We start from the raw sequence: 15,072 nt of genomic DNA, 5'->3' as shown, positions 1-15,072 counted from the left end.
TTTGTCTTTGTGCGCTCCCTTTTTTTGTCCACATCCAGTTCTGTCTATTCTGAGAAGACGAGCATGTCAAAGCAAAAAAGAGTTGGGGAAAACTTTACCTGAAAAGTCTTCTTTTTTTTGTGCGAACTGAGAAACGTAAAGGGTGCACAGAAGACACCACTTTTATAAAAATGTGCAAATATAGATTTTTTTTGTTGTTTTTTGTGTCTCACTTAGTGAGAAAGGTAACCACAGGATCTGTTGTTTTTCTATTACACTTTTAATAAGTTTTGCCATTGTACTCTGAAACATGAGAGCAAGCCACCTGCTCTGCTACCTGACCTGGGGCCCCGTGGCAAAACGAAAGAGAGCCTCAGTAGCAACTCGAGCTTTTTGTCAGGAGGCCGGAAATACTGCTGGGAGCTCCAGGACAAATCCTGAGGGCTGTTTTTTAACCAGCACAACTGAGCCACAGGCATGAGAGGGGAAGGAATTAACTGAAAAACATCAAGATTCACTGAAGTGTGTCCAGGAGAACCATCACCATTAAACATCTACCAAGGACTGTTTTTGTCTTTGCGCAGCAGCTACTAACACTCTGGAGGCTGACTGCCTCACGGGGTAGGAATTTGGGTAAACACAGAGGATTCACAGGAAGGTTTTGCTTTTCTCCTTGAGCCCCAATCATTGGAAGAAGGGATTCTATGGGGACCTAAGGGGCAACCACAGAGCACTCATTACCTGAGGATCCTTTTTTGCTCAAAACTGAGAGCAGATCAGCTCACGCCGGCCTCTGCTGATATCAGAGTGATTACAAAGAGAGGAACAGAGACTGATGACTCAGCCTTGGTCTGTCAGGTAAGACGTCTTTCCCGTCTGCACTGGAATGTATTATCTTCAAATGATAGTAAAATGAGTTTTTGCTAAATGTTTTTTTTTTTTTGGGGTACAAAAATTGTCAGACTTTTCTGTTCAATTGCAAAATTCTCGCAGATGTTGTTTTAGGAAATTTGTATCATTGCGTCCCTGTCATCTAATCTAACATGAGTTCAACCAGATTAGGTTTCGCCTGACCACATTCCAGTGACCCACACTGTAGATCATTACGGGGTGTCTGTTTGCTTGGAAAAATTGCTCTAATGAAGGGCCCTTTTATATAACTGCCCCATCTCATATCAGGAAGTGTGTATGTTGTGTAGCATCTTTTTAATCAAGAATCCATTGACCAGTACTGCATGTAAATGTTTAATCTAGAAGAGCATTGACACTTAAAGCAAAGTTTAAAAAAATGTGCCCTAAAGCAAGATATTTCATGAAAAGAACACAAATTTGGAGCTAAGTAAATCCCTCTGGAGGTCTGATCTCAACCTTGATGCTGCAAAGAAGATGTGGGTTCATACACCTCCCCTGAAATATCAGGTTTACACAGATTTAATCAATCTTTACCTTCCGTGCATATAGCAAAATGCATACAATAACATCAGATTGTACTATTTTCCGTGCCAACAGTTTTTCTCACATGGACAGGTCCCCCACTCAATTGTTGCTCTTCCCCTTGTAATTTGTGATAATCTGATTGTTCAAATAATAAGAGAATTTAATTAACAGGAAACAGCTGCCTGTTATTTCTTGCTTACTGAATTATATCTCTTGAAGTCAAACTTTTTTTAAAGCTCATTAGGAGGGGAATGTCAGCCATGTTACTGCACTTTAGGGCACCCCATGTCGACTGAGCATTCCCCCCTCTAATGTTGTGTAATTCATCAAGTACATAGAAATAGCTGTACATTTTAAGTTTAAACAGCAAAGTTATTTTATTTGTTTGTTCTTTTTTATAGTATTTTAATGTTAAATGTTATACTAGATCCACGTTCATCTCTGTGTGTCATTGATGCAGCTAATTTATGTTAAGCAGTAAAGTGGTAATTAACTCTTTTTTCTTCAATTCTTTATCTGATGTTACATCCATTTATTCTGACATGGTTTGTTGATCTTCACTTACTATCTAGTCAGCTGTGCTGCTTGTGGGCCATCAGCTATCATTAAAATTTAATAATAATAATAAAACAAAACAGCAATCTTTACAATTTTATTAAAATGAACATTTCATACAAAAACATCACCTTTTTAATAAAATCAAACAAAAGCATTTTTGCTTAATAGTTTTTATTTTTTTGTTACTAGATTTTTTTTCCTGGCACCTCTGGAATTTATTTTCTTTTAATTTTGAAAACTCTTATTCATCGAATGTGTACTGTTGTTTATTTATTTTCTTTATATAGCAAATGTGCAACTTAAGGAAGGGTGCGTTTATTCAGGAGAGCTTTCAAAATAAGTTAATGCATTTAAACAGTAAAAATAGAAAACAAAAATATTTACTAATAAACCAGCCTAAACTTTGATTTATTAATTTTTTTACAAAATTAAGATACAGAAGCAAAGCAGCTCTTTTTATTTACCTTTTTCGGAGATAAGTTACATTTTATATCTTTGTAAATACCATGTCTAAGTTGTTCCCATATGCTGTTCATTGTCATAGAAACACCATCAAAATAAAATGAACAGAGAAGCGGGGAAAAGGGACCTGCAATTGCACTGCTGCTTATAGCTTTCGGTGAGTTTCGGAGTGTCTTGGCATCATCCAACCTTAACAATCTTTTCATTTGCAGAGAAGTTTGAAGGTTCAACAAATTCTTCTTCTTTTCACAGCCCCTTAAGAAGGACATCCACGCCTCACTGCAAAGGGATGTCCGAACACGGGATGTTTGGTGGGGGCGACAGTTAAAAGAGACTGTCCCTCATCTTTTAATAGCACCATCCACCTACATTCAGGCTGAGGATAATCATCCTTTGCCGGGATTTCCAAACAGTGTCCAAGATGGTATAGAAAAAATAATCTACGGACAGCATTCTCCTCCTCCCCAAAGAAACTCCTGCCATCAATCTCATGCAAAGCTTTATATCTATCTGGTGAGACATTGCCTGCAAAGATATTAAATCAGAACGAAAATCCTACGGACCGCATCCATACTGGCAACCAAAGACTTTCTGAAATGTGTGTATGCAGACTGGATCCTGCCATCTTTATGTCAAACGAATTCAGGCTGGCCCACTCACCAAATGATGACTTGGCAGGAAAAGTGCAAGAAAACAGAGAAGTACAGCTTGTTCAACACAAACTGAGCTACAGAGAAAGAAGTGTCTCCTTAATGAAGTTGTTTTCCTCAAAGACCACCTACAAGTCATGCATTCATCATGAGGTACCTCTGAGGTCCGTCAGCTCTGTAATGTTCTGGGACAAGTCGCTTTGCATTTCTCTCACAGAGTTAGAAGGAAGACGAGGAGTTCAGCCTCCCGTGCAGAGGTCGGCTCTTTCCATTCGCTTTGGTGTCTCAGCTCGCCTCAGATCCACCGCGCTTAAGAAACCAAACAATGCTTCCAGAAGCTGGAGCAGTGAAAAAAGGTGCAGCCTGGGTCACTACAGAGGCTCTTTATCAGCGCTCTGTGACCACAAGGAGGAAAGAGCATTCATTTACGGTGTTAAGATTAAAGCTGATGACTCAGACACACAGAGTCTAAGCTCTTCTTCTGGATTATTGTCATTCCAAGGACCAAACACTTCACGCACAAAGGCTAGAAGGGAGAAGAGGAATGCAGATGAGCCAGTCTCCACTCCACTGCGCAATTTCAGGCCCAGACTGCACTCTTTTAATGCTGGACCAGGTATGAATTTCATCACCATCCCATTCAAGTAGCCGTGGCAATTGATCTGAATATTCATTCCTGTCACCCGCTTGCTTATTCAGGAGCTGCTGAAGGTAAGATCACACAAGGAAAAGCATTGGGAAACTCAGCTGTATCCTCCCCTCTGATCATTTTTATGCATCATCTATGCATCATTTTCAATTCTAAGGGTTTACAATAGAAAAAAATGACCCTGAGATCAAAGTTTTTTTTTTCTCACTTTATTTTCTACAGTTTACTAAAAAGACCTTTTGAAATGTTAACATTTCTAAAATCAACACATACAAAGGAGCAGAAAGTAGCTGTGTAATACAAACATGTGTAGCATAAAAGTTTCAACCTAAATTATAGTCAGTTATAAAGGATAATAATGTGACAATATGCAATAATAATATGTTTTTCAGTCCAAAAACTTAAACTGTAATGCTACGTTCACAGGGGGCATGTGATGTACATGTGATGCATGCTCTTTTAGCATGTGGTGTTCACACTGGACTTTCACTGCCTGATACTAGGGCATGTCACAGTTGGAAGAGGCTTGATGCAAAACGTTGAAGCGGTGCAAAAATCCTGCGAATCATGCTCAAGGTGTTTTCTTTCACGGCTGCATTACAATATATGAAAAACGTGTTCTTATATATTTCAAACTGGGCACAAACCGCAATCAGAATCTATACTCCATTAACAATTTTCAAATGGTTGGCACTTTTGTGAATTGAACTCATCCATCCTCACCCATCCATACGTCACTTCCAAATCGAAATCCCTGATTGGTCAGAATTTGACCTGGTTTAACCTGCAACGCATATTTAAGTTCTCATACATAGTCAACAATTTTAGACCATTTTGTTTTGCATAGCTCTCACTTTTTTAAATATAAAAGTTACAAACAGACAGAATTGCCCTTAGCTATGTTATCGGTGTGCTTAAATGAAATTATTGCACATCTTTGATTGTTTTTAATAATGAATTAATGATGGATCAACTCTTTTTAATTTGTTTTTTACAAAAATGTGCTTGTTTTTTTTAATTTAGTAACTTAATTCTAATCTTTTTTCAATTATTATCTTGACCCAAACCAACAGTTTCTCACTGTTTTGGTTTCAAGGACCAAAATAAAAATAAAATCCTGGCAGTGTTCGATTATTTAAATCTAGCTTCCAGTACTACTCATTATCTTAGTGGGCTATCCCTGCAGTGATGGAATGGGAAGTCCGAGGACAAACAGTAACTGTGATGAAGCTGTCGAAATAACTGTCGAAGCTGTTTGATGAATCCCGTCCCATCTCAGAGCTGTGTTTCCAGCTTCTGTGATTTGTTTGAGAGTTTATTCTGAAGCCACTGGGCACAATTGACTCTGTAGATACAGCTTAGCTGGTAATATTACAGTGCCATGATGCTTTCATGATGATGGCAAGGTTTTCAGTGACTGCTCTACAGAAGGTGTAGAATGGAGTTGAGTTACGAGAACAGAATGGATGCACCGTCATCTTTTACATTATTAATCAGCCACACTCATGTTCTCTCCACAATTCATTTTATTCTCAGAGTTGTTAAGCCAGTGTGTGCTTGTGCATGCACGTGTGCACGAGACTGACATAGGTTAAGGATGAGGTATTTTCATTTATTTCCTTTCTTTTCTGGAGAATAAATAGAAGACTATTGTACAACTGTACATATAACCAAATTTGAGATGGTAAAAAACGGTATCAATCTGCAAAATGCAGCAGTGATGACTATATTATTTATGATTGTGAAAATGTAAAGCTGAAAACCACCTTGTTCTTTGCTCTTCACTTTGATTTTGAAAGATGCAACTTCTTTTGTTTCACTGTCTTTCAACCAGAGTCACAAACACGGAGCAAGGACGCAAGAAGCATCAAGACAGATGGAGAACAAGGAGATGGCAGTTCCACAAAGCCTCAGACAGCTTCCTCTCTGGATGTAGCTTGTCATTACTTTCCCCAGCTGAAAAATGACTCTGTGGAAGCTATTCCCGAGACTCTCAGCCTCAAAGTATGAGTCACATTTCTGTATCGTTTTCATAAAAACAGAAAAAAGAGCAAAGTCTAAGAAAGTTCTGACCAAAAGTTAGGAATTAGGCTAATGGAATTGTTGAGTGTTCTATTTTTTTTAGGAATTTTTCCCTGTGGAAGATTTTGGATATAAAAACATTTAAGAAAATCTTTTATTTTTTGGGAAGTTTTAATTATTTAGTTCTTGCAGGAGATATAGTTTATTCAACTTCCAAATCCTGATGCCGTTGTCAGTTCCAGAACAAGTGTTGGAAGAACTGCTAAGGGAGTTCACAGCTGGCGGGTAGGACTTCCCACAGCACTCTGTTCCACATTTTTGAGCGGGAGTAATCTCCTGTTCAGCATACTTCCCTCTGAGCAGCATGAGTCCACAATAGTTCTGTGTATAGCGTAAGTCCGCCTCTCAACCGCCACATCTAGGATCTTGAAGAAATAAAGTGGCATAAAGCATGCCACCCTGATGAGCTGGTTTTCATCATTATCCCCGAGCTCCAGTCTGCCACGGCGTGAAACAGTACGGCAGAGTGATGTATGATAAGGTTCCTCCATGCCACTCAGCAGTACCAGCAGACTGTTTGCAAATCAGCAACCAAACGCTGGGTTTTGAATTGACATGCCTGTGGGATAATTTCATTTTGAAGAGTAAAACGGAATTTCTATAATTTCATTGCCAAAAAATATTGATAGGGATGTTAAAGGAACGACTGAACATGTGCCAATTCCATTAGCTTGTATAGTTTAGAGACAGAAGTAAATCAGTAAGAATTAGTAAGTCATTCACTGCATCTTTACTCCAAAGATAAAAATCTTTTAACAAGTTAGACAGAATGTGTTTCAATAAGAAAGACCTAACCCTTGTGCGATCTTAACATTCTGTTTACTCACCTTGTGCTATACGGCTCAAAAATTACATACACCACCAAAGCTCCAAAATAAAGCAGGTTAGTAAAATTTAAAATCTAAATTCTATTGTGTATGATGAAACATCATTACTTATAAATCAAAATCTGTTTAATTTATGTTTTATCACTTGGTTTAGTTACACAATACAAAGAGATGATCATCAGTGACCACTATTAAACTTTCCAACACAAACCAACAAATATAATTGTTTTCTTTTACATATTAATGGTTTTTTATTGCTTTATTTAAATGTGAAATAATTACTTCTAAATTAATTTGATTAAAATGGAAAAACTGTCAGCAATCTGGAATTTTTATCTCAACAGTTTATTCTCTTAAATTTTTTAGGAAGAGAATTATCAAAGTACCTTTCTCATTACACAACAAAACAACAAATCATTGCTTCAACTTTGTAAAAAAGAAAAAGGTTCTATATCACCTTTTAAGCAGATGTATGTGCAAATGCGAGAATGGGCTTGGCAGATGTGTTTCTCACATGTGCAAAAGTGGCATTATTTTCTTTTGACCAATACAGCTGCAGACTTGGGTGGATCTGGTTCGTGTGTAGGTGTATATAGCAAGTAAGTGTGTGTGTACATGTGTGTTTGTGTGTGTAGTTATGCAATTGGGTGTGTGGGGGGTATAAGAATGCGGGTGTGGGTGCGTGTAGGCGTGCAAGTGGGTGTACAGGCGTGCGTGTTGGGGGGTGTGCAAATGTGAGTGTGTGTGACTCTGCAGGTGAGTGCATAGGTGTGCAGGTGTGTGTGTACGTGTAAATGTGAGAAGGTTTGTGTGCGACTTCTAGTGTTGAAATGATTATATTATCTATCAATGGGTCAAAATGACCCATGAGACAATCTTAGTGCCCTAGTGGTGTAACATGTAAACATAAATAAAAGTATCACTTTTTCTAATGATAGAGCCACTTTAGGAGAAGTCGTACAATTTTAAGTTGGAAAAGTGTTTGCTTCAACTAAACATGGTAGTGGGTCACTTTTTACCCGCAAGACAACACATGGGTTAAAACATTAACAGTATGTGGGGATTGTTAACCCCACCCTGTCCTATTTAAAGCTTTGGATCTAGTTGGCACCTTCTCTATAAAACAAGTCAGTCATGTCCTCCTTTTGCTGCTGGTTAAAAAAGAACAACACAATTTTCTGCAGATAGCATATCTCCATGCTGGCCCTGGCATCCAACTCTCTGCAGAGCAGCCTAATGCTCAAAGCTAACAAAGTCCCAAAGCCTCATGAACCGTGGTCTTCCTGTCTGATTGTTTGTAATCCATGATGTCATGCTAGAGCACCCATGCATCTCTCCTAAATTCTTTTCAAACAGAACAAACTGAATGGGGATAGAAGCACCAGAGAGGAAAACATAAAAAAACAAAAGAAATATCACTTTCTCAGGGCTGCACTTCTGCACAGGTTGAACTCCTGCATTCATGCAACGCTGAAGCTGCCAATCAACTTTCCAGAGAAGTGCAAGGATTTCCTATAAAGCGGTTTACTTTTACTTTTTAGTTATTGATGGATTTGAAACCAACTTTAGTGAAATGAACGGGAAACCAAAGTGACACACACTTTATTATTGTTAAACAGACACAATGAAGTTTTCAAGTCTTACTGAAACATTCAGTTCCCATCTGAGTCTAAAGCTTTCCTCTCTATATCCTTATTTGAGAAGGTATTTCCATGGTGCGTAGTCTTCATCTCTGAACACTGAACTCGATTTTCCAAGGTTAAAGAATAGATTAGGGGTGTTTTCAGAAAAAGATTCTATCTCTATGAAGGCTTCTTTTTCTCCACAGGATTAATGTCTGTGAATTGTTCTGTAGTATTCCTACAAATACCGAGTTTACAACATGCAACTTCCTTTTCGCCCCAGGAGGCTTTAGAGCTCTTCAGGCCAGACTTCATCAGTCGATCTCAGGGTCGGGTGAGGGAGCTGATGCAGAGGGCTCAAAGAAGGAAGGCACTGCAGAAGTCGAACCCAGACCTGCTTCAAGGCTTTAGGGAAGATCGAGGCACACAAAAGCGGAACTGCACCACACCAGATCCCCTCAGCGGTAAGTTCATCCGACTAACACAGCATGAATCCCAGAAAAGTAGAAGGGATTTTTACAAATAAGAGACTCACTATGTCATTCAAACGACAAGACAAAATAAAAATGTTTCCACTTTTTATCTACTGAAAGACCCACTCTAATCATCGTTTGATCTGTTGTAAAAGCGATTCCAGTGGTCTTCTAATTATGATTTTGCAGTTTTTAGCCAAAATCAAAAAACACTGAAAATGGCAATAAATACTCCTTGAATCCATTTTGCACACAGAGTAATATTTTGAAGCTACAAATTTATTTCTGAAATATTCATTTTAGAATACTCATAAAATGCTTATAAATTGGTCATTTGTGCCCATGAAATATTAAATTTTGGCCACAAATTATTATTTTGTCTGTTTTTTATTTCATGTCCAGGGCTCCGGACAACACTGAGTCCAACAAAGTGTTTGTTTCACATCTGCTCTTTATGAAAACACAATCCAGAGTTTAATTAAGACAAGATAGCACAGGAAGTTTAGAACTTCATAAATTTAAACTAACTCTTGTCAGACTTCCATCTCATTTTGCAAAGTGTGGGACATTTCCCAAGTAAAAGAAAATATTTCACCAGACTAGTGTTTAAGTGTTGCTGTCAGGGCAACAGAAATTACAGCGTCGTACCAACAGCTGTGAGTTACATGACAAAGGATCCTGGGTCTTGTTGAAATACAAATGTGGCATCAGGCCTGCTGACAACAGAAATAAATTCAGAAAACAGCTCAGTCAGATATAGCAGATGGCCTCTTATGCTTTTGACTTTTTTACCATGTTTCACCATCTCTGCGTTACTTCTGAATGCACAGACATTCGTTACATTTCTGGACTGCTGGGACGAGCTCATTTTGGATGTAGTGTAGAGTACGACTAAAACAAACAATGAAGGCCTTCAAACATGCAGTGGAACATCCTAAGATATGGTTTTGTCATATTGATTCATCCAAATATATGTGTTTAACCGTGTTTACTTTGCGTTATGACTTCTGTGAATTTTAAACAGCAAAATTGTGAATTTCAAGTAATTTCTTCTTCTCATGTTGATGCAGATTTAACCAATTTTGCTCTCTGCTGGGTATAATCCAGTACTGCAGACACGCTGTAATTGTTTCTTTTTTTCCTGCAAAATGCATACAGGTTTGGACAAAAATGGAATAATTTAATCCTTTTCATAATATTTACCTATTATAGCAACAGTGTTTTGATAAAAACAGAGCAGGTTACCAAAGAAACCCAAGTTAATGTATAAGTAAATATGACCTGATGTCCAACCAATCAACGTATAAAGCAAGTGCTGATGGTTTTTAATACAGCTAATTTTACAAGACTGACTTGATAGAAATAGATATTTTAGGATTATAGCATACACACAGTGTTCGTTTTAGATCAGTTGCTGTCTTTTTATGTAATGATAACTCTGTAACTGTCTGAAAAAGATGAATATGCTCAGGGTATTAATTTGCATTTGCAACATTCATTAACATATTTATTCGTATTTGTTATTCCTGTGTTTTGACGGGCTGCGCATGTGTGCGTACATGTGTGTCCTAGATAACCTTTTCAAGCCAAAAGAGAGGTCTATATCAGGCAGAGAGATGCAGCTGAGGTCCAGACGGTGAGTTCCTGTGAATTGAGTCTCCTGTTGCAGGGTGTCACTCTTTGCTTTTTCGTGCAGCACAGCCATTTGGGCTTACTTTCCATATCTATCATAAATAAATATGCTTTGAGTGAAAGCTCAGCGCACAGTGGGCCTTTACATACTTTATACACCTTTATTATGAAAGATAAATGTAGGTTTTTTCACTGAATCCTTCTCTCCTTTTCTAATCTGGAAAGGCGCAGTTGATCAGATGAAGGCTACCTACTGTAATTGTCTTTCAAAGACGACTCTATCAGATTTGGGAGATCTCTTAACAAATTGGTTCTAGCTGTACAAGTGACAAAAGGTGTGTGCGTGCCACCTGTTTATCAGTAGAACCCTTTTTCTTTTTATTTATTTTTTTTCTTCCAGTTTGTGGTGTCACTTGATAAAACTGCATCTCTACAGTTACAGTCTGCTGGATTGGCTCATCCGCCCTCAGACTCCGGATTCAATTTTCCCTGCCCTGTGTGAATTTTCCTTTTTTTTGTTGGCAGGATTTACAACAAGCTGCCAGAAGTGGCAAAGAAGAAAGAGGAAGAAAAAAAGAGGGCAGAATCACAAACCAACAGATTGCGAGCGGAAGTCTTCAAAAAGGTAAACGTCCATTGGCTTTGATGGAAAAAATTGTACAGTCGGGGTTAGAAGTTTAGAAGAAGATGCACAAAAATGGACTTAAGGAAATGAAGCCATGAGTCATGCTGTTTGATTGGGTTCTGCTTTTTAAGTGGATGTGAATTTTGCAAATCTTATTTTAATTTATGGTGTAGTCATGTACAACCCAAACTAGATATTACATAATACTTTACAGTAAATGTAACACAGTCACATTATAAGTTATTGTGATTACAGTCAATATGTCTAACAAAATCATGATCTTAAGAACAAGATAATAAAGAAAATAACACCTAATTTTTGTTTTTAAATTTACAAGAGCCTATCTGCTCCAAGGGTGGTATATTGTAAAATTTTAAAACTGTTTTAAAAGATTTGCATACTTCAGAGTGAAGGTTGGTGGCTTTACATCATATTAACCCTTTGGGAACCTAGGGTCTAAATATCCATTTTTGTCTAGTTTTGAATTTACCTCTGTATTCACCTCTGAGTTTTCAGTTTGAAAGACTACTTTCTACTCGCTGGCATCATTTGAATCAGCACAACCTCACCTATGTGACACAAACTTTATTTTGTCATTTCCCCATGTTGCATTCACACACTAGACATGAAATCAATTGAAAATTCCATCTGGAAAATAAAGTTTAAGAAAGTCTCCCTTTGGGGATTTTTTGAATTAGATTTGTATCTTGTTCTCCTGATTTAATTTGTTTCTTTGGTGGTTTGGCAACCAACCCCATAGATACTCAAAAGCATCCATATTAGGTTGAATCATGATTGTAAATTGAGGAGTCAAGGAGTTAGCTGATCTAGATGTCTGCTTTAGTGTGGTAGACTTGGCAACCTGCTTTTCCACCTAAAGGCTATCCAAATAATTTCCAGTTGACCTTGACAAGTCTTTTTCCTTTCTGCAGCAAATCCCCCACTACCATCTAACCCTGCTGTTTGCATTCCCCTCACTCCAACCACCCTCATGTCCTCTGTGACAACATCCATGAACCTCTTTTTTAGTCTTCTCTTTCCTGGTGACTCCTACCTCAGCATCCTTTTTATCATCATATCTCTTTTAATGCGTCCAAATCGATTTGGCTTTCCTGCATTTATCTCTTTATATGAGCTGTCCCTCTGATGTATTCATTCAAGATTCTATCCATAATCGCCACTTCCATAAAGAACCTCAACTTCTTCATATCTGCTTCCTCCAGATCTGCCTCCTGTCTCTTTCTCAAAGCCAGTGTCTTTAAATGAACAACATAGCTCCCTGTTTCTCTTATATCAGCTGAAACCCTCCTCATCCCGTTCTGAAATGCTTTTATGGCTTTTTACCTCTTTCCACACTCTATATTTACTTACAGTCTTCCACCTTCTTAGCTCCACTTAACATCAATATTTCAGTATTTCAGTGGTAATATTAAACTAAAGATATTATGATAACATGCTCATTGCAGCTATATTCATAAAAATGTTTAAATCAGAGGTAATCAAGACTACACTAACCCTGAAATATTCGCTGATCTACTTTCAACGACACATCTTATTTTTTTGATTCTCTTTTTTTTTCCTTTTTTGTATGAAATATTGGCCCATTTAATGTGTTTAGACATGAACTTAGTTCTTGAAACTTAAAAGGCTTCTTCTGAAACTTTACAACTTTGCAAAGTTGTTTTGGAATTAGGCTTTTTATGTTAGTTTTACAAAATTAGCACTCAAAAAGTTTGCAACAACAGATCCCATGAAACGTTAAAATATGGTTATTTTCCGTGTTAAAACATGTTTTCTGCAAATGAGAAATTGCGCATTAATGTTACTTGTTTGGAAGCAAAGAAGGCAAACCCATTGAAGTGTGGGTTTAATTCTGACCAGCAGAGGTCGCCATTTAACTACTATTTTTCTTGTTCGCTTCTTAAAGTTGCACTGTCACCTGAACCTGACTTAGGGGTGCTAGTTGCCCTTTTGTAATGGGATTCTTCTAAAAGAATAAAAATTATTTCGTTTTAGTTAGTTTTATTTAGTTTTAAACTATTTCTGTAATGAGTACAGTAACAAATTGTGTATCTGCTGTCTACATAAAGGGGAAACACCCTGGAAAAGTGGGTCAACCTTCACAAAGTCAGAAAATAATTGTTCAGTCTGACATCTATAGTCATTTATTCTAACCAGTTTATCATTCATAGATACATAAATAAATCAACGCATTGTTTGTTTAGACCTTCCTGTGTGAGGAACAAAAGAATGACTTTTTACTTTTCGCAGTGGTTCTATGAAGCAAACAGTTATTTTCCCCAACAGTTGGGGGCTGCGAAGGTATGCGGCACATACTGATAAACATAGGACTAATAGTCGGAGACAGGTCCGCTCACATCCACTTGTGGGTGAGTGGGTATTGTCTCTCCAATTATACCAGAACAATTGATTTAATGCCAGTCAGGTGAGACGTGAAATCCCTTAACTCTCTGACAGGAGATTATCATGACAGGCTCAGAGAGTGAGATATACATTACACATTTTAAATTATTTGTACTAAAATACTTAGAAACAGTTTTACCTAATAACTTTCTTCTTTTTTCTTCAACAATTAATTTCGTTTTAACCCGAGTTTCAGTTTATTCAGTAAGGAGTAAGCAGGGTTCCTAAAGAGTTTTTTTAACAAAGAATATGTGCATTTCAAGCCAGTGTGACCTTGGCATGTGTCAAATAAATCTCTTAGCTCAGGATAACCAAACTAACTGCAAGAATAGGAAAGTATTGCTCTGCAACAGGCTCATTTTAATCCCAGCCCAGAGAAAACTCAACAGGGGTCTAATAGCATGAGGTAGATAGAAGGTGGCTTTGAATGCTGCTTGGAATTAGATTCCAGCTGTTGGCCAGTGCCATCATAGAAGGATGATTGCATAGCAGCCTGATAGAAAGGCAGAGATTTATTCCCTTTACCTGGGCTTAGCCACCTATAGGATAGATTGATGGGGGGGGGAACCAATTTGATAGTGGGAAACACTTGTGGACCGTGCTGAACCGACAGTAAATAGCTGACGCAGATGTGTGCTCCCAAGTGTGTTCTTTAACAGTTTTCTAGTGGGACTCATTTGGTGTCTTCTGTGTTTTTTTTTATTATCTTGCAGAAACTTCTGGACCAAATATTACAAAGATGAGAAACCAACAGAGGAATTGAGATAAAACATAAAAATGGCCATTTTTGTTTCATTTAATTTTATCATAAAACATAATTCAAATTCACTGGGTTTTGCATTCAACCAAATATTCACTTAAATTTGATTTTTTTTTTTACTATTAACTGTTTTAAACACTAGAAAAATCATTTTTTATCCTGAGTTTGAACCATTTTGAGCGTTTTACAATGACGACAAATATGCCTTTTCACAAAAGAAAATAGCAGTAAAAATTAAGCCAATAGTGGACTGCGATCCTACTGTAAAATGATGTATATTAATACTGAGTTTGGTGTTATAGTAAATAGTTGATCAAGTCTGTGCTATCTATGAAAATAAAAGAATGTTTGAGTTACTCAGGATTATTCATGAAATGAGCCAATTTATATTTTTATCATTGTGGATGAAAAGTCAAATATGTGCAGAACTGGTGCAGGAAACTCAACCAGAAACTTTCAACATAAAGTAATAACTATGTCATGGATGCAAAATTGTTCTTAAATCAAAATAGAGCAAATTTTTCGCCTCCTCACTGCCGACAACATCTCCACCTCAAGGCCTCCGGAAGCTCTCAGCCACATCAGTGGAATTTCAAACTGATCGATCTCAGGAGGCATGCAGTGGCTGCAAAAGAGGACTTTGTCGCCAAACTCCAAATCAGAGATGACATTGTAATAAGGAAGAGTCCGGAGCTCAGCCTGCAACCTCACTCCTCTTGAATCCCAGAAAGGTGACGGACAAGCATTAAAACTGAGCCTGCAAGCATGAAGGGGGCTGACGAAGACTACATGGTTGGGTTCAGAAAAAACATGCTTTGGTGGCAAACCTATGGTCTAATGTTAAAAAAAGCACACATGTTAAAATAAAACGTCAATTAATAAAAGTTTGACC

The 15,072-nt window shown here is 37.6% G+C and overlaps 1 protein-coding gene across 3 annotated transcripts; it reads left to right on the top strand.

The window, feature by feature from the left end:
- Positions 1 to 217: 217 nt before the first annotated feature.
- Positions 218 to 14,536, top strand: c15h10orf90 (chromosome 15 C10orf90 homolog). Of its 3 annotated transcripts, XM_020709502.2 has the most exons (9): positions 218 to 837; positions 2,519 to 2,593; positions 2,689 to 3,702; positions 3,786 to 3,797; positions 5,570 to 5,739; positions 8,550 to 8,730; positions 10,312 to 10,375; positions 10,897 to 10,996; positions 14,134 to 14,536. In XM_020709502.2, exons 3-9 carry the CDS (start codon positions 3,033 to 3,035, stop codon positions 14,161 to 14,163), a joined length of 1,227 nt encoding a protein of 408 aa, XP_020565161.1. In that variant the 5' UTR covers positions 218 to 837; positions 2,519 to 2,593; positions 2,689 to 3,032; the 3' UTR covers positions 14,164 to 14,536. The 3 variants fall into 3 exon arrangements, with proteins under 3 accessions (XP_020565161.1, XP_011482688.1, XP_020565162.1); XM_011484386.3 differs by lacking the exon at positions 3,786 to 3,797; XM_020709503.2 differs by lacking the exon at positions 10,312 to 10,375.
- The last annotated feature ends 536 nt before the right edge of the window (positions 14,537 to 15,072 follow it).

This window comes from Oryzias latipes, chromosome 15 (assembly GCF_002234675.1).
Source record: "Oryzias latipes chromosome 15, ASM223467v1".
In the NCBI taxonomy this organism is placed as follows: Eukaryota; Metazoa; Chordata; class Actinopteri; order Beloniformes; family Adrianichthyidae; genus Oryzias; species Oryzias latipes.
This window is presented reverse-complemented; position numbering and strand designations above follow the sequence as displayed.